Here is a 21,615-nt window from a genome sequence, read left to right on the forward strand (position 1 = left end):
TAGAAAAGTCTGGAAACCGGAAAAGAACAGCAGCTGATTTTAATTTTCTTGTGTTCCCAGCCAGCCTTTCCCCTCGTAATTGCGTGGCATTCAAGAGTTTCGTATCTGTCCTTTGTCACTCAACATTACGTTGGGACTTCAGAATGTTTTCATGGCCAAATAATATTTCATCGAGTGGCCGGTCTCTCTGACAGAATCAGCTCACTGCCGGGTCTGCCCCGTTGTTGTAAATAACGTGGCGATGACAGCTTCCTGCGGGGACCTCTCCCCCTTTGCTTTCGTTGTTTTCCTGACGGCAGATTACTGCGAGTGGAGATATTTTCGACATTCTCGTTAACTACATATTGTGTCCGTTGGCTCCCCACGAGTCACACTAACATCTCCCTTCGGCGCGCCGGGAGCATAATGGTTGCTTTGCACTCTCAACGGGCTTGCTGTTGTGTAAAGGTTATTTTGCTGATCTGCTAGGTGGAAAAATGGGACCTTGCTTGCGGTTTTCGTTTGCGTTCCTTTGACTATCAGTCAGGCTGAAATTTTGTCCATCTACTCCCAGGTTGCGTTTTGTCTCTTTTTGAATGACAGCTTTATTGAGTTATAATTCACCTACCATACAGTTCACCTATTTATTTATTTATTTATTTAATTTTTTTTTTAATGTTTATTTATTTTTGAGACAGAGAGAGAGACAGAGCATGAACGGGGGGGGGGGGAGGGGAGGGTCAGAGAGAGGGAGACACAGAATCCGAAACAGGCTCCAGGCTCTGAGCTGTCAGCACAGAGCCCGAGGCGGGGCTCGAACTCACGGACCACGAGATCATGACCTCAGCCAAAGTCGGCCACTTAACCAACTGAGCCACCCAGGCGCCCCCAGTTCACCTATTTAAAGGAAACCATCCATCTGTGGGTTTCAGCCTCGCATCGTGCTCTATGCTGACAGCTCAGAGCCTGGAGCCTGCTTCAGATTTTGAGTCTCCCTCTCTCTTTGCCCCTCCCCCACTCAGGTGCTGTCTCTCAAAAATGAATAAATGTTAACAATTTTTCAAAAAAAAGCTATTGTAAAGGATACCATGCAGTACTTTTTAACATATTTAGAGTTGTATAACCATTCGCCAATATTTAATTCCAGAACATTTTTGTTACCCCCAAAAGAGACCCTGTACCCGTTAGCACTCACTCCCCATTTGCCTCCGATCTCCCCGGTATGTATAGATTTGTATATTCTAGATTTTTCATTCAAGTAGAACCCTACCACCTGTGGTCTTTTATGACTGGCTTCTTGGCTTCATCCATCTCGTGGCACGTTCCAGTGCTTCATTTCTTTTTATCGACAAATGTGCCATTTTGTGGATATACTGTCCAGCATTTTATCATTCACCATTTGGGTTGCTTCCAGGTTTTGGCTGTTATAATAATGCTTCTATAAATTTTCACATGTAAGATTTTATGTGGGCAATGTTTTCATTTTTCTTGAGTATATTCTTAGGAGTGGAAACTGGTAACTTTATGTTTAACCTAGTAACATTCCTTTCTTGCCTGTGTTTACTTCCTGTCCAATTTTTGGATGAAGTTTTTTTTTTTTCTGATAACTTGAATAAAGTCTTATATCATAAATATGTTAGCCCTTTAATCATGTTTGCTCTGAATATTTTCCCAATCAGTAAATTTCCGTTTGCAAGTTGCTTATAAAATTTAAATCTGTATATAGTTGAATCTGATTTTTTAAATTACATTTACCTCATTGTTTTAAAGCTGAAATCATTGGGGCACCTGGGTGGCTCAGTCGGTTAAGCAGCCAACTTTGGCTCAGGTCATGATGTCACGGTTCATGAGTTCGAGCCCCGCATTGGGCTCTGTGCTGATGGTGCAGAGCCGGCTTGGGATTCTCTCTTTCTCCCTCTATCTCTGCCCCTTCCCTCACTTGCTCTCTCTCTCAAAATAAAGGAACCAAACCAATTAGACAATAAATTTCATATTAAAAAAAAAAAGCTGAAATCTTGGGATAACCCCCTCCAGGATTTAACATTTTTTTCAACCATTTTCCATATCTTTATTATTTATTAAAGAAATTATTTTAATGTTTATTTATTTTTGAGAGAGAGAGACAGAGACAGAGTGCAAGCAGGGGAGGGGCAGAGAGAGGGAGAAGTAGAATCTGAAGCAGGCTCCAGGCTCTGAACTGTCAGCACAGAGCCCGATGTGGGGCTCAAACTCGTAAACGATGAGATCATGACCTGAGGTGAAGTCAGATGCTCAACTGACTGAGCCACCTAGGCACCCCTCCATGTTTTTGAAAACAACTTTTAATTTCGAAATCTTCTTGGGATTTATTTTGTTGTATGATGTAGATATGACTCTAAATTACTGTTTTTCTCCAATTTCACTGCTGCTTTAAGATGATCGTTTTTTTTCACATTTTCTGTCACATATTTTAAGTCATTCAATAAAATTTTAGATACAACAGTCATTTCTGGCTGTCCTATTTTGTTCTCCTAATCTTATATTGCACCAATATGACACTACTTAATAAGTACTTCTTTATGATGAGTTTCAACATCTGAAAGGATTAGTAACTATGCATTAGTCTTATTTTTCAGAATATCCCTTGTTCTTTTCTCATGATACTTCTAGGTGAATTTTAGAATAATTCTGTTGAGTTCTAGAAAAATCCTGTTGGGATTGATTGGATTTTTATGAACCCTATACATAATTTGGAGAATCATATCTAGTCTTCACTCATCTATGACCATGATACCACTTTCCGTTTTGTAAGACTTCTTGTTTCACAGATTGTAGTCAATTTACTTTATTCCCAGATCTTTTCCATTTGTATTGCCTTGTGAATGGGATCATTATTTTTTAATTATATTTTCGCACATAGCAGTGCTATTAATTTTTTCGTTCACTTACACCAACATTTACCGAGTGCCTTCTGTGCTCTGCAGTGTGCTTGACACGAGGGACACTGGAATTAATAAGCCACAGAGTACGTCCTTAGGAAACGGATGATCTTGTGAGGACACAGGTCTATAACCAGTGTGGGCAGTGTTTTGGTGGGGAACACTCAGCAGACTCTGCAAGCCCAGAGAAGGGTCTTGGTGGAGCAGCATGGTAGGTCAGGGAGGGCTACTGAAAGACAGGACACCTGAGCTGAATTTTAAAGGCTGACAAGGGTGGCAGCATAGGATTATTAGCCACAGTCCTGAATTCTGTAAAAATAGAATTGATTCTTTTCATTTTTCTAAGAATATGAATACATGGCAGAGGAGTGATTTTTGTTGTTGTTTCTTTCTGTCTAATATTTTCCATCTTATCCCTCTCATGCCGTCCCTCCAGATTTTTCCCCCCATCTCCGGTTTTTCTAAAGCAATGTTAAAAGAATGAAAGTGGTAGAAAATGTAGAAAATGCCCTTATTTTATTCCTGTTTGAAGGTAATTCATAAATATATGCCCATTAAGGATTAAAATGTTTGTGTGCTTATTAAGTTTCCCACTTACAATTCATAACCATTATGTAGGGTATATATTATTATGCCCATACACAGATGAGGACAGTGAAGGTCTGAGAGATTGAAGGAATTGTCCTAAGTCCACAGTGGTGAGGAGTATCAGAACATGATCTTGAACCTGGGTCTTTTGACCTAAAGTTTTCGGCCTCTGCCCCCTTCCTGTCATGCTTGTGCAGTCACTAGGTGCATGCTTTTGCCAAAGCAGACTGCACTTGTGAAGAGGGTTTGTTGGCAGTCTTCTTGCAGGGAAGTGTTTATCCACAGAACAAGTGGTGGCTTCGACATGCCAAACAGTGCTCCTGCCCAGGCCCATGTGTTAGAAGCTCTTTGTGAAGACGGGATGAAATCCAAGGTGCTTAAACTTAAGGTGCTTAGCTGAGCTAAGTTATTCTCTGCCTCCCCACTGTGTCTTTCCCATTCTTCCCACTTATAACCTAAAGCCTCATCCTGGCAGCTCTGACCTCTTGTCTTTTGAACTTTGTTCTGCAAGCAAACACAGACCAAGAGGACAGAGGCGGAGGAGCTGGACTGCAGAGTCAGGTGGACCTGAGTTTCAGCACCAACTCTAACACGGGCTAGCTGCGCATTTTGGGCAACTCACTCAATGGGACAAAGCCTCGCTGTCTCCTTCAGTGAAGAGAGGATAGTGTATCTCGGTGGTCTTTTGTGGGGGAATAAATGAGAGCCTGTGTACCTACATAGTACCTAATGCATACTAGGTTACCTTCGTATTGCCTTTTCCCCTGCCTTTCTGATTGGTCTTGCAAATTTATTCATTCATTCATTATCTACATATTTCATTTATTTATTTATCTTTCTATCTATCTGTCTGTTCTGTATATTGAATGCTTACCCTACAGCAAACACTGCAGTAGGCACTGAATGTATTAGCAAATGAGATAGATGTGGCCCTGACTTTGTGGAAGTTTTAGCACTGTGGAGGGAGACAGCCAGTGTTCAAAGACAAAAAAAAATACATCAATAAACGCAGTGAAGGAAAAGGATGGGATGATTTGAGAGGGAATAACAGAGGCAGGCCTACTTGATGTTAGGTGGCTAGGAGAGGCCCTTCCGAGAAGGTGACAATCAAGCTGACACCTGAAAGGTGAGAAAGATGACAAAGGTAACAAGACCCAGATTGTGTTAGAGAAAAGTTATTCAGGCTGCTTGTGGAAAGTGGGAAGGAAGAAAAGGAGAAAGAGATTCCATTTAGGAGACTAGTGTAGAAATCTAACAGGAAGTGATGGCAGCTTAGATGGAGGTAATGGTTGTACTAATGGGTAGATAGAGACATATTTGAGAAACAATTAGAAGGGACGTCGTAATAGATTAGATGTGAGAGAGTGGCAGGGTGTCCAGGCTCATCCCCAGTGTCCGATTTGGGCAGCTGGGTGGATGATGTTCTTTATTAAGATGGGACAACTAGAGATTTGTGTTTTGGAGTGACCCTGGACTTCTGGAGATTTAATCATGCTCAGAGTTTTCCTGGGGGTGGAAGTTAGGCAGTTCTTGTCTCAAGAAGGCATTCTAGAAGGTAGGAAGGAGGTGCCCAGAAAGGGGCCCCTGAGGAAGAGTCTTCTCCCTGAGCTCCAGGTGTATAGAACCTTCCTAAGACTGAAATTGCCTAAGACTGAAATTGGACCAGGGAAAGCAAGAATTTCCCCTCCCACCACCAGCCACATAACAAACACAACGCCAAGTAATGAGTAACAGCAGAATACTGCTGGGAAAGGGGCATGAAATTAGAGAGAAATCCCCTCTGTAGCCCAAACATACAGGGACTGCTGAAAACAAATTGGAACAGAAACACCGAGGAAAACCCTCTGGCATACCAGGTCCCACAGTAAGCACAAGTTAGTAGCCCACTACTTGAGGAGTTTGCAATCTGTGGTACTTTGGAAGTAACTATAGAGACAACAAAACCCAGCCCAGCTTCATCCTCTGACTACATTGGCTCAGTCCCCCCATTTGTTGCCTTTTAGATGAAAAAATGTGCCCATTTGCAGATGTAAATATTATTTACCTCATTCTGTTTTTCTACACATAATCTTCAACATTGAATTTAAAAATACCAGATATATACACAAATGCACACACAAGCAGGAATAAGCAAACTGTTGTGAAGAGCAATAAACCAAACCCAGAAATGGCCCATGTGTTGAAACTATCAGGTAGGAGCTGAAAAATATCAATGAATAATATGTTAGAGGATATTGTAGAAAAGGTAGACAACATGCATAAAGAGGTGGGAATTTCAGCAGAGAGATGGAAACTATAAAAATGTAAAATTGAAATGCTAGAAATAACAAAGCAGCATATAATAGAAGAAGAAGTTTTTTTTGATATGTTATTTTTACATAATCTCTGTCCCCAACACGGGGCTTGAATTTACAACCCTGAGATTAAGAGTCACATGCTGTACTGACTGAGCCAGCCAGGTGCCCTGAGATGAAGACATTTTTTGATGGTTTGCTAGAATACTGGACACAACTAGGGAAAAAAATCTTCCAGTTGAAAATAGGTTAATAGAGATTATTCAAACAGAAACACAAAAAGAAAAAAAAAAGAGTGAGGAAAAAATTAGAACAGAGCATGCAAGAATTGTGGAAAAAATATCATATATGTATTTGGTGTCTCAAAAGGAGAAGAGAGAACTGAAACAGAAGAAATATTTGAAGAGAAATGGCTAAGAGTTTTTCAAAATTACTGAAACACAACAAACCACATGTCCAAGAATCTCAGAGTACACCAACCAGGATAAATAAAAACATACACTTTGACGTATTGTAGTTAAACTGTTGAAAATCAAAGATAAAATCATGAAGGAAGCCAGAGAAAAAGAAATTTTGTTTTATTTATTTATTTATTTATTTATTTACTTACTTACTTACTTACTTATTTACTTATTTGTGTTTTTTTTTTTTTTTTTTTTTTTTTTTTTTTTTTTTAATTTTTTTTTTCAACGTTTATTTATTTTTGGGACAGAGAGAGACAGAGCATGAACGGGGGAGGGGCAGAGAGAGAGGGAGACACAGAATCGGAAACAGGCTCCAGGCTCCGAGCCATCAGCCCAGAGCCCGACGCGGGGCTCGAACTCACGGACCGCGAGATCGTGACCTGGCTGAAGTCGGACGCCCAGCCGACTGCGCCACCCAGGCGCCCCTACTTATTTGTGTTTTAAGTAGGCTTCAGGCCCAGCACGAAGCCCAATGCGGTGCTTGAGCTCATAACCCTGAGATCAAGACCTGAGCTGAGATCCAGAGTTGGATGCTTAACTGACCGAGCCACCCAGGTGGTGCAAGAAACTTTAAATACAGAACAATAATGGTAATAGTTACAGCAGACTTATCATTAGAAATTCTGTAAGTTAAAAGACATCAGAAAGATACCCGTAAAGTACTGGATGAAAAATTCCAAAACACCTCCGAAGAAAGAAGACAAAAACTTTCTGTTTCTTCTGGGACAAACAAGACTTGAAAGAATGCATTACCAACAGACCTGCATGACAAGATATGGTAAAGAAGTTCAAGCAGAAGAAAATACAGATAGATATAACAAAGTGAAGATCATGCAGAAGAAAATACAAATAGATATAACAAAGTGAAGATCATCACAGATGGTGATAATGAGCATACATATAAAAGACTTTTTCTTATGTTTAATTTTTTAAAAAGATCACTGACCCCTTTGGAACACCTGGATGGCTCAATCATTTGAGTGTCCAACTTCAGCTCAGGTCATGATCTCATGGTTCATGAGTCTGAGCCCCGCATCAGGCTTGCTGCTGTCAGCCTGTCAGCGCAGAGCCTGCTTTGGATCCTCTGTCCCCCTCTCTCTCTGCCCCTCCCCACTCACACCCTATCTGTCGAAAAATAAAACATTAAAAAAAAAAAAAGATGATAATTGACCACCTAAACCAATAATAGCATCAACAGATTGTGGGATATATAACATAGAAGTAAAAGGTGTGACAACCATCGCACAAAGGATGGGGAAAGAAATGTAAGTACACTATTATAAGGTGTTTATGCTACATATGAATTAGTGTAATATTATCTGAACATGAATTGTGATGAGCTAAAGAGCTGTATTGTCTATAGTTGGGCAGCTGAGAAAGACTGATGGGTGGACACACAAACACAATTAACCAGTCATTAGTGGAAATGAAATGGAATCATCAACCTAAAAAGCAGAACGAGAGAGAAAAAAGGAACAAACAACAGATGAGACATAAAAAAAACAACTAGCAAGATGGTTCCAATCATGTCAATTAGTACATTAAATGTAAATGGTCTAAAGAATTAAAAGGAAGAGATTTTCAGATTGGATGCAAATGCAAGGCCTAATATGTGCTATCTATATGAAAACTATTTAAAATTAATATATAGGTAGACAAAAGTAAAATTATATATCACGCAAACAATAATCAAAGCAAAGCTAGAATGACTGTATTACATCAGAGAGTTAAATTTGGAACAAGAAATACTACAGATAGAGGCAGATGTTACATTAAAAAGGGGTCAGTTAACAACAAGGCATTGTAATTCTAAAAATGTATGTACCTAAAGTAGAGCTTCTAAATGTCTAAAACAACATGTATAGAGGAATTTATAACATTAAATGCATATACTAGAAGGGAAAAAAAATCAAATCAGTGATCTAAGTTTCCAATTCAAGAAATTAGAAAAAGAAGAAAAAATTAAAGCCAAAGCAAGCAAAAAGAAGGAAATAATAAAGATCAAAACAGAAATCAGTAGGGGCGCCTGGGTGGCTCAGTCGGTTAAGTGGCCGACTTCGGCTCAGGTCACGATCTCACAGTCCGTGAGTTCGAGCCCCGCGTTGGGCTCTGTGCTGACCGCTCAGAGCCTGGAGCCTGTTTCAGATTCTGTGTCTCCCTCTCTCTCTGACCCTCTCCCGTTCATGCTCTGTCTCTCTCTGTCTCAAAAATAAATAAACATTAAAAAAATTAAAAAAAAAAACAGAAATCAGTAAACTAGAAAACAGATACACAGTAGAGAAAATCAGTGAAACCAAAAATGGATTCTTTGAAATGATCCATAAAATTTGTAAACCGTTAACAAGATTGGAAGAGTTAAAGAAAGAAGACACAAATTATGAACCCATAAGAAGAGGAAATAGTACTACAGATTCATAGTATTAAAAAGCTGTAGGGAACGGGTGCCTGGCTGGCTCAGTCAGTGGAGCATGTGACTCTTGATCTCGAGGTTGTGAGTTCAAGCCCCATATTGGGTACATAGGTTATTTAAAAAATAAAATCTTTAAGAAAAAAAGATTGTAAGGGAAAATTATGACCAACTTTATGCCAGTAAATGTGATCACTTACAGAAAATAGATTCCCTGAAACATGCAAACTACCAAAGCTCACTCAAGAAGAAATAGATAACCCAAATATTCCTATATCTTTAAAGAAATTGAATTTGTAATTAAAAACCTTCTAAGAAAACTACAGGCCAAGTTGACTTTATTGGTGAATTCTACCAAACATTAAAGGAAGTGATTATAGCAATATGATGAAAACTTCGAGAAAACAGAGGAGGAGGAAAACACTCCCTAACTCATTTTATGAGACTGATATCTCATGTGACTATAGATGCAAATATCCTCAACAAAATACCAGCAAACTGAATCCAACAACATATAGAAAGGATTATGCTCTGTGACTGAGCGAGATTCCATATCAGGAATGCAAGGTTGACTTAACATGTGAAAATCAATTAATATAATTTATGAATAGAGGGGTGCCTGGGTGGCTCAGTGGGTTAAGCGTCCAACTTCGGCTCAGGTCATGATCTCACATTCGTGAGTTTGAGCCCCGTGTCGGGCTCTGTGCTTACAGCTCAGAGCCTGGAGCCTGCTTCAGATTCTCTGTCCCTCTCTGTCTGTCTGCTCCACCCCCCACTTGCACGTGCGCGCACTCTATCTCTCTCTCTCTCAAAAATGAATAAATGTAAAAAATTTTAAAAAATATATATCAATAGAATAAAAGACAAAACCCACATGATAATGATAATTTCAGTAGATGTGGAGAAAGCATTTGACAAAATCCAACACCCTTTCATGATAAAAACCCCTCAACAAACTAGGAATAGAAGTTCACATCTTCAACCCGATAAGGAGGCACCTATGAAAAACCAATATCTAACAACATATATAATGGTGAAAGAGTGGATGTTTTTCCCCTAAGATCAGGAGCATGACAAAGATGTCTCTTCTTACCACTTCTATTCAGTATTGTAGTAGAGGTTCTAGCCAATACAATTAGGCAATATAAAATAAAAGGCATCCAGATTAAAAGGGAGAAGTAAGACTATTTCTGTTTGCAGATGACATGATTTTGCATACAGAAAATCCTATGGAATTCACACACACAAACCTTATTTTAACTAATACATGATTTCAGCAAGATTATAGAATACAAGGTCAATATAAAAACATCACTTTTATTTCTATACACTAGCAATAAACAATCTGAAAATGTAATTAAGAAGTCAATTCCATTTATAATAGCATCGGCAAGATGAAAATACATGGGGATAATAAAAAGAAGTACAAATCTTATACCCTGAAAACTACAAATCACTGTTGAAAGCAATTAAAGAAAATCTAAACAAATGGAAAGACATCCCCCTTTTTGGATCAAAAGACTTAACTTGTTAAGATATATCTGTATCTATACTCTCTCTCTTTCTACACACACACACACACACACACACACACACACACACACACACATAATAAATACAAGATCCATTTTTAACTTTAGGAAAAGTGCCCAGGCCTTTAATGACTATGTGCTTAAAACAAACAAACAAACAAACAAACAAACACTTTTCTGAAGTTGAGTGATTACTCTGATCACATTTTAGTTTTTCCTGTTAAATTCAATTAAAATTAATTCTAATGGTTTAAGTTTAAAACTGGCTTATATAATACAATCTGTTTTTGTAAGATGATTTTTATCTTTCTTCCCTTGATACGTATGTATAGAGACATCTGGATTGTTGTTTAATATATGCTAACTGGTTATTTCTGTAGGGGGGATATTTTGAGGTGATTTTTAATTTTCTTTCTGTGTTGTACGGAATTGGTTTTTTCCTTTTTAAGATAATCATGGCGTTTTTAAAAAATTAAAAAACTATTTTTGAAAGCACACGAAGGCTAACTATTGGGCCCCAAAGTAGAGATGTCAAGGAAGCCGTTGAATATCTGAGTCTGGGATTCAGAGGGGGAAAGTCTGCAGCGGAGAGGATAAATTTGGGAGTTGGCAGCATAGAGATGATTTCTGAAGCTCAGAGGAACGGATGAGATCATCTTGAGGAGAGACTTACAAGAGACCGCGCTCTGTGCATCCGCAGCACTTGGAGGATGTTGGGGAGGAGCCTGCAGTGAAGCCAAAACTGACGGTTCGCGGGGTAGGAGGAACACCCACCTCTTAGCACTTGCAGAGACAAGTGCTAAGTCGGGAAGGAGCCAGGCAGTTTTGAGAAGATGCTGGGATGTTGTTCAAATGCAAGGGTTGCCCGCCTGGATTTCATTCCACAACATCTGTTCATTGTGTGCTTTCTTTTCTGTTTCCCAAAGCTCGAGAGTTAGAGATCCAGCAATCGCTTCAACTCCATTCAGAGAATAATGTCGAGACCTCTAAGAGGTTTGGGGCGTGGCTAACAGTTGGGTCTTTGGGGAGCTGCTGACTGTCAGCAAACGTGGACAACATGTTTGGAGAACACTTGTATGGTTTTTAAATGGGCCACCAGTAGCTTCTGTTGGATAAATGCTTTATTCGACTTGCCAGTTTAAGGCGGGTAGCCTCTGTAATGGTAGATCTGTGTTTACACGTCACTGTAACCCACTCAACTTACAGGTCTTTATCCTGCTTACTTGGCAGTCTTTCTTGCCGGGGCTAAAAGTTTAAACCTTTAAAACCTCGCTGTCTGTTGACAAAAGATCAAATCTGGGGAGAGAGAGAGCTTAGGTTGTTTGTCTCGGCTCTCCCCTCGAGAGTCCGTAACCTTGGCTCTGTAGCTTAGAGGGTTCGCCCTCCCTAGGGAATTATGGGGCCAATGCCAATCATAGTGCTTCTTAGGCTCCGCCCTTTTTGAGTTCATCAAGCCTATGTAGGGCTGAAGCTTCAGTCTGCCTGTCTGTGACGTCGGCCATTGGTAGCTGATGACTATTCCCGCCTGTTGCTGGGACCTGTTTCTGTCTCACCCAGACTCTCTGTCAACATCCTGGCATCCAGCAGAACCCTCCGCCTCAGCTCTTCTCCCGGCACCGTGCACCCTTCAGCACCCTTCAGTCCTCAGCCATCCTGGCCAGGAGGGCCACACATGCCCCGTCTCATAGGTGCCATTCTCTCGGCTCTCCTAATCCTTGCACTCGCTTCTGCACCAGCCCCGATGCACCGGTGTGTGCGTGAGGAAGGTGATTTGTCAGGTCGTGCAGCACGTGTAGACATGCGGTTTGAAGGGACGAGGCTTGGATGTGGATCTGATTAGTTTTCCGATTTTCTCCCCTTCTAGGTAATACTTACCAATATTCAAAACAGAAGCCCTAAGCCTGGCCCTGCTCCCCACGATCAAGAACTAGGTTTTTTCCTAGAAACAGGACTTCAGAGAGCCCATGTCCTCTATTTCAAAAATGGGTAAGCCTTCTTCATTTTTTAAATCAGGTTCCTAAAGAAGGAAAATAGAAAGCCTTACAATGCCGTCTCCGGTTTAGCTATTGTAACAAAGCAACTTTAAATATGAACTACGATTGGAATAGTTTTTTAGAATAATGGGTATAGGCTCTTTTGTCTGTTCTCCCCCGGCTCTCTCACTTTGCCATGAGGTTTGAAGGTGGGAGAGGGAGGAAGGAGGGCTGTATGGGTATGAGTCACATGAACGAAGCACCGGCCCAGCGGGAGTCGGGGGGGGGGGGGAGGGGGGTCCGATGGGAGCCTGCTTTATGCCATCCTTCCTCCGTGGCGGTGGCTCTGCACACAGGCCTCCCTCTTCTTCTGGGGGACAAGTTCATGACATGGAAATCCCAGCACACAGGATCACTGTCCCTTGAATGGCTTATCAGTCCAGAGACTTGAGTTTGCCAAATATCGGACAGTTTTTATGAACGTGGGGGCGGCTCTGAGGCCACACAAGAACGCTTTCCATTTGAGCTGCCTTTGGAAAGGGCACGTGAGGGCTAGCTGTCTAAGGCATTTGGTGGTGGTTTTCCTTTTTGTGTGGCTCTTACAAGAAATGCGATGATTGTGTTCCAAATCTCTTCAGCTGTCCCTTGTTTTGACCTTGTGCTGCAGGATAGATGTACATGAAGTCCAACAGTAGGTATCTGGCTCTTCCGTAGCTCCTCCTGGGCTGGGCACGGGAGGCTCCTAGGGCCCCATCCCCCTTCCTCTAGGAATAGTCACGTAGCGCTTTGAACGACAGAGGGGACGCAGGTCCCAGCCTTGGGATAAATGAACAGTGGAGTTGCTCCCTGTTCATTTTTAAGAGCTTCAAACCTTGGGGGCGTAGCTCATGGAAATGGCATTTCATCTGCCTGGGGGCTCAAAGCCACACGCATCCATCTTCTATTTGTTGTGCGTAAATGCTGATTTTCCCAATCTTGTTAAACTGTTTGTAGAGAAGGCCTGTTTGGCTCCAAAGGCCATTGATTCAGATTGGCACGGCCTGTGAAGGGCCGCAAGGACACCCCAAGGTTTGGACTGGCTTGAGGCCTTGGCACCAAGAAGATGCTCTCAAGTTTGATCTCATCTTCCACTGACTGAGATCATCTGAGCGATAGTGCATGTCCCCTAAGCTCCATTTTTAGTTCTGTTTCCAATGATGTTATAAATAGAGGGAGAAGGGAGGGAGCATGGAATATTTTTTTGAGGATCTGTTTCTTCTCCCTTTTAATAATAAGTGGTGGGCACCAAGGAGAGACCCTGACCTTGCTCTCCCTCCCTCTAACCTGTAAGTGTGTGTGGTTAACTCCCAGATGCAAGTCTGGAGGGATGAATGCGTTCCCTTGGGGCTCTCAGAGGTGCCAAACCAATACCTGCTATTGAAAATGCTTTGTGTAAGATTGGTGAGGGTGGGCTGGATCATTTGTTTTCATCTGAAGCCTATTCATTGAGGAGGAAGCCAGTCATACTGGGCTCTGGCCTCCTGCCCTGAAATGTTGGTGGTCCACCAGAGTCTAACTGAAAAATAATAATGATGAGAAGTTTGCACGAGATGATGGATTACATGCCAGGAATTGCTTACCGGCTCATTTCTCTTCTTGTTTCACCCAAGTTCAAGGAGATTCCCATTTGACGTACCCAAAGTGAAGAGACCGCTTAACTTTGAAGCCTTTTCTTCTCCTTTCTTGCCGTCTTGCTGTTCTGTCTGGGCTCTGAAGACCAGTGAGGGGATTGGCCAGCTACTCCAGAGGGTCCTTGCCAGCTGCAGCGTCCTGAAGGCTGGGATTGTGCGGCAGTGATGAGAGATTACTTTGGGGTGGATAGAGGTGAAGGCCAGTTAGGGGACCACAAAACGTGGATGAAAAGAGAAAAAGCAGCTGGAGCTTTTGGTCATGCCCAGTGCTTCCAGCACCACCTGACTTAGAGCAGTGGGTTTCTCAGGGCCCAAAAGCCAGACCTGGGTCATTTGTCAGTGGACGTCTGCAGCTAGGGTCTCTGCAGAGTAGGTGGGGACATCCGGAGGTAGCTGCTGTCCCTAAGCACCAGTGGCTTCTTACATCCCATCTCCTCATGTGTTTGCTCCTTTTCATCTTTCTGCCCCTGAAAAATATGTATCTGGAAGGATATAATGGACAGGGTTAGACTGATTTGCGAGGATAAGAAAATGTACTGTAGAGAGCTTCGTAATAAGAGATGGAAATCGATAAAGCAGATCTTTTTCTTTAGAAATACACTTAGGGGCTCCTGGGTGGCTCGGTCAGGTAAGCGTCCAGCTCTTGATTAGGCTCAGGTCATGACCTCATGGTTCGTGAGTTCGAGCCATGCATCGGGCTCTGTGCTGACAGTGTGGAACCTGCTTGGGATTCTCTCTCTCTCTCTCTCTCTCTCTCTCTCCCTCTCCCTCTCTGCCCCTCCCCCCACTCACACTCTCTTGCTCTCTCTCAAAATAAATACACAAACTTAAAAAAAAAGAGAAATATACTCAGATGCCCTCAGCTTTTTAGTTGTCGTCCCTGAGGACTTAATGAGTTTTAGTAATCAACTTTATACTTTTGTAATTCTCCCATCTTTTCTAAGAGTCAGTGCCAAACCAGTGAACTTGGGTCTCTTTCAGAAAGAGCCTGAGCTCCAGACCTTGGATCCCAGGGATGCCGTTGTGTTCACCAAGGCTCTTACTTTGTCATCATTGACCCTCACAGTGTTCGCTCTTTCCTGGGCATTGCCGCCCCGTGAGGCTGGCGCTGTAGGTCGCCCCACAGGAACACGGTGACCTGGCTGCCATTCTGCCTTCAGTCCTTCCAGCCCTGTGCCACACAGGGGAAGGTCTGTCTGTGTGTGGAGACACTTGGTTCCACCCCCCGACGGTGCATGGCCTGCCGTCATCCTGCCCCGCTGGGAGGAAGTGCTGGACCCAAGCACGAGGCGTTGCCAGGGGACGGTTCCCAGGCTCTGCTGTTGATTGGGGTTTTCTCATCACATTTTTCCTCATGTCTCATGCAGAGCATGTCCCAGGTCACCATTTCTTCCTCTCTCCTCCTCTCCCCTGGCCCTTCCTGCAGCCTCTTTCCTCCTGGAGGGAGAGAATGCTTGGTGCCATCCCAGCGCTATACTGCCCCGTCTGTTTCACATCTAGTTCTTACCCTGTGGGTAGCCCAGCCTCTGCAGAGGGTGAGATCAGAGAGTGTTAGCCTTCAAGCACCAGGACTGCTCCCTCCGTGGGTTCTCGGAGGGCCTCGCCCAGGCTGGCGCTCGGATGAGGGGCAGTGAGGGTGGGAGCCAGAGGCCTTGGACTTGGATGGAGCCATTCCTTCTTCTCACTGGGTCTCAGTTTCTTTATCTGTGAAATGGGCGTAATCCCACCTATGTCACAGAGCTGAGGTAACGCACACGTGAGAAAATGCATGTGGAAGTGCTTTGTAGGGCGTCAGGCGAGCGGCAGGCGCTAAGTTGTCATTTCTGGTGATGATGGTGCCCAGCCGACTTTCCAGCAGGAAGTGGAACCAAGTTGAAGCGGGAGTTGGTGAAGCAGCCATCACTCATTTGGTTGCTGAGGCTCACACCACACATTTTTCAGGGAAGGGCATTTATTTGTGACTGCTGCTTTGGGTGAGCTGTGCTCAAGATGTGTTATCAGTGAGCTTGGATAGCACTAATGACCGATGGCCTTGGTGCTTTAGGGAAAGGAGGTGGGGTGACTGGTCTGATGCGGTAGCAATGGGTGTTCACTGGGCAGCACAGGGGATCTCAGCCTGGCGCTCCCCTCAGCCTTCTTTTTTTTTTTTTTTTTTTGAAAGATTTTTTAAAATTTTATTTTTAAGTAATCTCTGCACCCAACATGGGGGCTCGAACTCACAACCCCAAGATCAAGAGTCACACGCTCTTCTGACTGAGCCAGCCAGGTGCCCCTCCCCTCAGCCTTCTAAGGAGAAGAGAAATGATTCTCCTCTCTTCAGTCCCCATGGCTCTTCCTGGAAGCTTGGCTTTGGGATTCCAGTTATTGATTACATGCTGTTTTAGGAATATTTGATCATCTTTTATAAACAGAGGTCAGCAAAGGACATTTCAAGTGGCTTTGCTTCTTGTCAGCCATGTCCGAGGTACTGGCTGAGCGAAACGGATTGCAGTGTTGTGTTTTCCCTGGCTCTGAATTTCTTTTACTTCAGGGAGGGTGGGGACAAGTTAAAACAAGGCAAATACCAGCGACTCCTGGGAGGCGTGCCTGTGGGGTGTAGTTTTTGCTAGAGCGCATCCTGGAGTTGTACCTGGGAGACCCCGACTCAGAGAAGGTGGGAAGTCAGGCCTGTGGTCAGACTCTGAGCTCCCCGAGATGCTTGAGGCCACACCGGGGAGTAAAGCGGTGTAGAGCGCCTTTTTGGAGTTTTGTTATTACAGGCAATCAAATAGACCGCTAATCACCACTGTGCATTGGCTTTAAAGATTCCTAGACTTCCCCAGTAATTTTGGTGCCCTTTGTAACTGTTCAGCTTGGCTTACTGTAGCCCAGAATCAGCAGGCCAAAAAGGGGCAGAGAGGCCTGCAGTGTCCCACGGGCTGCTGAGTAGGGTGCTTCCTGTGTTTACGGTCCCCAGATAGCAGCCACAGGCAGACAGACTCCTACGGCCCATGTGACCATGGGGAGGGGGCCAGCCAGGAAGCCAGGGGGGGCCGTGCTGCATGCACCGTCTCCCCAGGCGCTGAAGCAGCTTGGCCTTCACCTTTGCCTGCTAGCTGGCATACTGGCTGTCTTCCCACCTGCAGTGGTCCGAAGTGTTCCCTTCTTAAACTGCACATGACTTTTTTGTATCAGAAGCCAACGGCGAACATGGGAGAATTCAGATACATTTCCAGGAAGCTGTGTATCAACTTTTTGTCCTTGACGATCTTCCAGGGATTCAGAGATTAAAAGGAAATGGGCCTGCACTCTAGGAGATAGTAGGAGAAAAGAAAAGGTTAAGACGTAAACCTAAGTAGGGGCGCCTGGGTGGCTCAGTCGGTTAAGCATCTGACTTCGGTTCAGGTCATGAACTCGCCGTTTGTGGATTTGAGCCCTGCATCGGACTCTGTGCTCACAGCTCAGAGCCTGGAACCTGCTTCAGGTTCTGTGTCTCCCTTTCTCTCTGCTCCTTCCCCACTCATGCCCTATCTCTCTAGGTCTCTCAAAAATAAACATTAAAAAAAAAAAAAAAAAAGACGTAAACTTAAGTAACTTTAAAGGTTGTGAAATGAAGGAGGACACCTGATCACTTTAACTGAAGTGAGCTCGAGTTTCTAGGCCCATTTATTTATTCACTCAGCAAGGTCATTTGTTCATTCGTTTAATGAGGATTATTGCATACCTGTGAGGTAACGGACCCCATCTGAGTTAGGTGCTGGTGAAAAGGAGGGGCAATGTCCCTGCCCTCCTGCAACTTACAGTCCCATGGGGAGTTAGGAATTAAAACAAGCAATTTCGGGATAGTTTGTGTGAGTTGCCAGGGCAAGGTCCAGGTTGCCACAAGAGCAAATAGGAAAGCGGCCATGTTGAGACAGCCTCACGATTTGTAAAGGGAGTAAAGCTTTGAGGATGTGCACTTGAAATGCTGTCAGTGCAAATCGACTAGGGAGTGCCAGGGCTACCTCCCAAATAGCTGGTAGAACTATGGAGTTAGAACTCTGGTCAGCACCGTATACATTCGGCTGGAGTGAGGGTTTATGTAGAGATCTGTGGATTTTCACATAAACCTCTCAGCATAGGGCCTGGCACGCCATAGATTTGGCCAGTCATCTGACAAGTATTTGTTGAGTTCTGCTGTATGTCAAGTACTGGGCTTGGTACTACATTGGCCAATAGAAGAGACATAGTCCAGGCTATCAGGGAGGATGCAGTCGACTGAGGGAGACAGATAATAAACCGGGAAACCGATGTGTACAATTACAAATTGGAAGAAGTGTCAGGCATTGAGTGGGTGCAGTGGAGGCAAAGAGCAGAGGACCTGCTTAGGTAGGGTGGCCAGTCCAGGCCTGCCGAGGAGGAGACACTGAGCCCAGGACTTGACCGTGAGAAGGAGGTAACCCTGCCAACAGCAGGAGAAAGAGGATTCCAAGCAGAGCAGCCAGCATGTGCAGTGGTCTTGACTCGGGAAAGACCTTGGCGTGTCTCAGAATCTGAAAGGATTCTGCGTGGCTGAAGCAGTTGCAAGGGGAGAGTCACAGACTCGGTCCAGAGGACTTTTGGTCAACCTAGCTCACTGCCCTGAGCACGTCACACGAGTCATTTCCCTGCTAAGAAAAATTTCCATAATAGTTGAACTGATGGCGGGGTATAGAATCTGGAAATCTGGGGACTTATCAGAGCACATTTGTTTCAGTCACTGCCCTTTACAGATGGGGAATCTGAGAGCCAGAGAAATCACGTTCAGTATCATCTAATAAATGTGTATTGAGAACCTTACTGGGTTACTTTACTGATGCCGAACACTGATCTAAGAACAGGTGAGACCCAGTCAGTGCCCCTGTGGAGTTTACATTTTGGTTGGGAAAACAGTCAGTAGATAAGGCAGCAGGATTTTAAATCACACAACCAGTTGGTGGCACAGCTGGGGCTCGGACCTCCTCCTGACACCCAGTCCTGTTCTCTCACCACTTGGCCCACATTGGTACCCTGTTCTTGACAGTGGTGCACTGGGCAGCGTAGCTTGGAGGAATACGTTACACTTAGAAAACAAGGACTTTTAAAAGCCAGTCGAGATGTAATTATTTATGTAACAGAATGCATCAGCCAAATCTTCTCTGTTTTGTTTAAATGTAGACTAGGTCTGGCTAATCCCTTAATGCCATCAGAACTTTAGTATGGAAACAAAGGAATCTTTGTCAATTTTAATTATGAAACCCCAAGACCACTTTCAGTGATGAATTATGGGGAATGAATTATAGGGAACAGGTAATTGCTTTCAGTGTACTCACAATGAATGTTAGAGCCCTGTGTTGTCTGAAAGCTTTACGAGTGCAAGGGAGCTGCATCCATGTTGGTCTGCCCTTGGCTTTAGTGGAAGAGGGTAGGTCATTTTAGGCTTCCAAAGTGCTGAGATGGGAGGGTTGAAAGGGGAGGGACCAGTGAACTAACCGGCAGTTCATTGCATCTCATAAAGGCCTCTGCGCACATGGTTTTGACCGGCTGTGCGCTGCCTCCTTTCAGTCACCATTTAGAATTGGAGTTCCCTGAAACATGAGCTAGTAGATGAGTTTATTTCAGTTCTTCGCAATAGATTTGTCTCTGTGGTGATTTTCTGTTTTGATGGGGACAGGAGGGGAGGGAGAGATTATTTGTTTATTCATTCACTTATTTATTCATCCATCAAATATTCATGGGCTAGGAGCTAGGGTTAAGCGCACAAATGATCCCTATGGACTTTCTAGTTCAGCAGGAAAATAAAAATTCCCAGTGAGTCAAGCCTTCGGAAATAGGACAAAGACAACGCTAATTTTTAAATTTTTAAAAATTTACCCTTTCACTTGGCAAGTTTTCCTGAAAGAGATAGTTGTACAATACAATGTCTGACAATCAAAGTTAACAGGTTTTTTTTTTTAACATTCCCAATACCTCTTGATATGACTGGAGATTGATCCCCCTGGGAATTACTGATAGCAGTGGCAATATTTGCAGAACAATTCTTGGGTCATGCTCTGGATGGGGGTAGCCAAAAAAAAACACACACTGGTGGTATCCGTGGTATCAGGAACATTACCCACCTCTGTTTGGTTTCAGATGATGTGTTGTGACCTTCACTTGTTCTGCCAGCATAAATATCTGAGGATATTTACCTGAGGATAAAATGGTGAGCCCTACCTGCTCCTTGCTCCCAGAGAGAAATTCAATCATTATATTCTTGGATGTCTAGTGCTGAGATAGTGCTCAGAAGGGAAGGTCCCCATTTCTGTGGGAGTCCATTTTAAAATGACATTGACCTAGATTTGGTGGTGAGGGGAGGTTTTCCTGAGGGAGTGACTGAGCAGAAGCCTGAGAAGATAAATCATTGCGTGGCAGCTAAGTGGCAAAGTCAAGGGTTGGGGGGGGGTGGTGGTGCTTATTGTTTAGACCTGCAGGGATCTTCAGAAGTGGCTTGCCCAACGGACCCATCCTTTTTTTCTGTCTTTCTTTCTCCTTAGCGTTGAACCAGCATCGAATATACTATACACAGGGCTCACCAGGGTCTTCTTAGGTTCAGTGAAACACTCTAACTCACAAGACTTTCACAGGCCATGGTTGACACCCATCTAGACAGAAGAATCCAGAACAGGATCGTAAATTGCCAGCAGGGCAACGTCAGGGGTTTCTCTTCTTTGTGAATCGTGGTCTCAGCAGTCCGTATGGCCACCCAGCAGCTGTTGTATTTGCCCCTCCCCCATCAAGTGGCAGAGAATGAGCCTCGCAATTAGTGGGCACGGGATCTGTCCCAAGTACTCAGGGTTCCCCTAGGGAGGTGCTCAGTTTTAAGCCCTCACTTTTGAGGAAGCCCAAGCTACGACGTCCTCGTCCGATGTACACAGTTCCTTCCAGTCCAGATGCAAGTTATCAATCAGGGGTCACTTTTATCATAAGCAATGTTGCCTGGTAACATAATTGACATTTTATCTTTATTAGGTTTCCTGGGAAACAGAACTGGAAAGTTAACCTCGGGTCAAGTTCTCAAGCAGACGAGGAAGGGAATTTGTTAACCCTTTGCTCGCATTGTATTTTTTTTTTTTTTTTCTTATCTAATTTGTCTGTCTCCCATCACTAGAATATACGTTCCACTTGGGCAGAAGTTTCTCTTTTGTGTGGGAAGCAATGTCTGGTACAGAGCTGTATGTGAATGAACGAGTGAGTAAATGAGCTTCTTGTTTTCAGCTGAGATAGCCATGGCTCACAGATGGCTGACGTCTGTGTGCTTACCTTAAAATTAGGTGATGTAGCATATATTTATCGAGAGCTCAATGGAACTTACTGCCCCAGTTAACTGCTTCTCGGTGGTAAAGAGGGAGATGTGCTCTCCTCATCTAGGTCTTTCTGCATATCATGTCCTTCTGTTAAAGGAGGGTGGAGGGGGCCAGGCATCAGATAACTTCCTTGACCTCAGTAGGAAGTAATACATTTTCTGGGTAAAGCTTTGGGACCTCTGCTTTCCTCCTTACCTCTGGGATTGGAGGATATTTGCAGTAATGGCGGCTTACCTATAAGAAAGTTCTCAAGCAGGCCCTGGCCTAGCTTAGTGCTCCTAGCTTAGTGGAATTTTGGTGACTGCAGGCCTCCTCACGGAAGCCTCATATGCACCCGTCTGGATGGGAGTCCAGAGTTCCCACAGCAGGGACGAGAATGACTGTCTTCAGTGGTTTAGTTGTTGAGAAAGTTTGCTCCCAGGGCTTCCCAGACCCGCATTTTTCAAGTAAGGAACTCTTCGAGTTGAA

At 43.7% G+C, this 21,615-nt stretch overlaps 1 protein-coding gene across 6 annotated transcripts in view; it reads left to right on the plus strand.

The window, feature by feature from the left end:
• TTC7B (tetratricopeptide repeat domain 7B) overlaps positions 1–21,615 on the plus strand; it is a 273,770-nt gene that overhangs the window by 69,122 nt on the left and 183,033 nt on the right. For 4 of the 6 annotated variants that reach the window (XM_086709020.1, XM_086709022.1, XM_086709023.1 and 1 more), the window contains exon 5: positions 12,047–12,168. In XM_086709020.1, coding sequence (XP_086565146.1) covers positions 12,047–12,168 — 122 coding nt within the window. Of the gene's footprint in view, positions 1–12,046; positions 12,169–12,822; positions 12,847–21,615 lie in introns of all 6 variants that reach the window. The other 2 variants (XM_086709021.1, XM_086709024.1) reach the window with 1 other exon arrangement.

The sequence above is a fragment of the Puma concolor genome, chromosome B3 (assembly GCF_028749965.1).
Source record: "Puma concolor isolate L17-30 chromosome B3, mPumCon1.1.hap2, whole genome shotgun sequence".
NCBI lineage: Eukaryota > Metazoa > Chordata > Mammalia > Carnivora > Felidae > Puma > Puma concolor.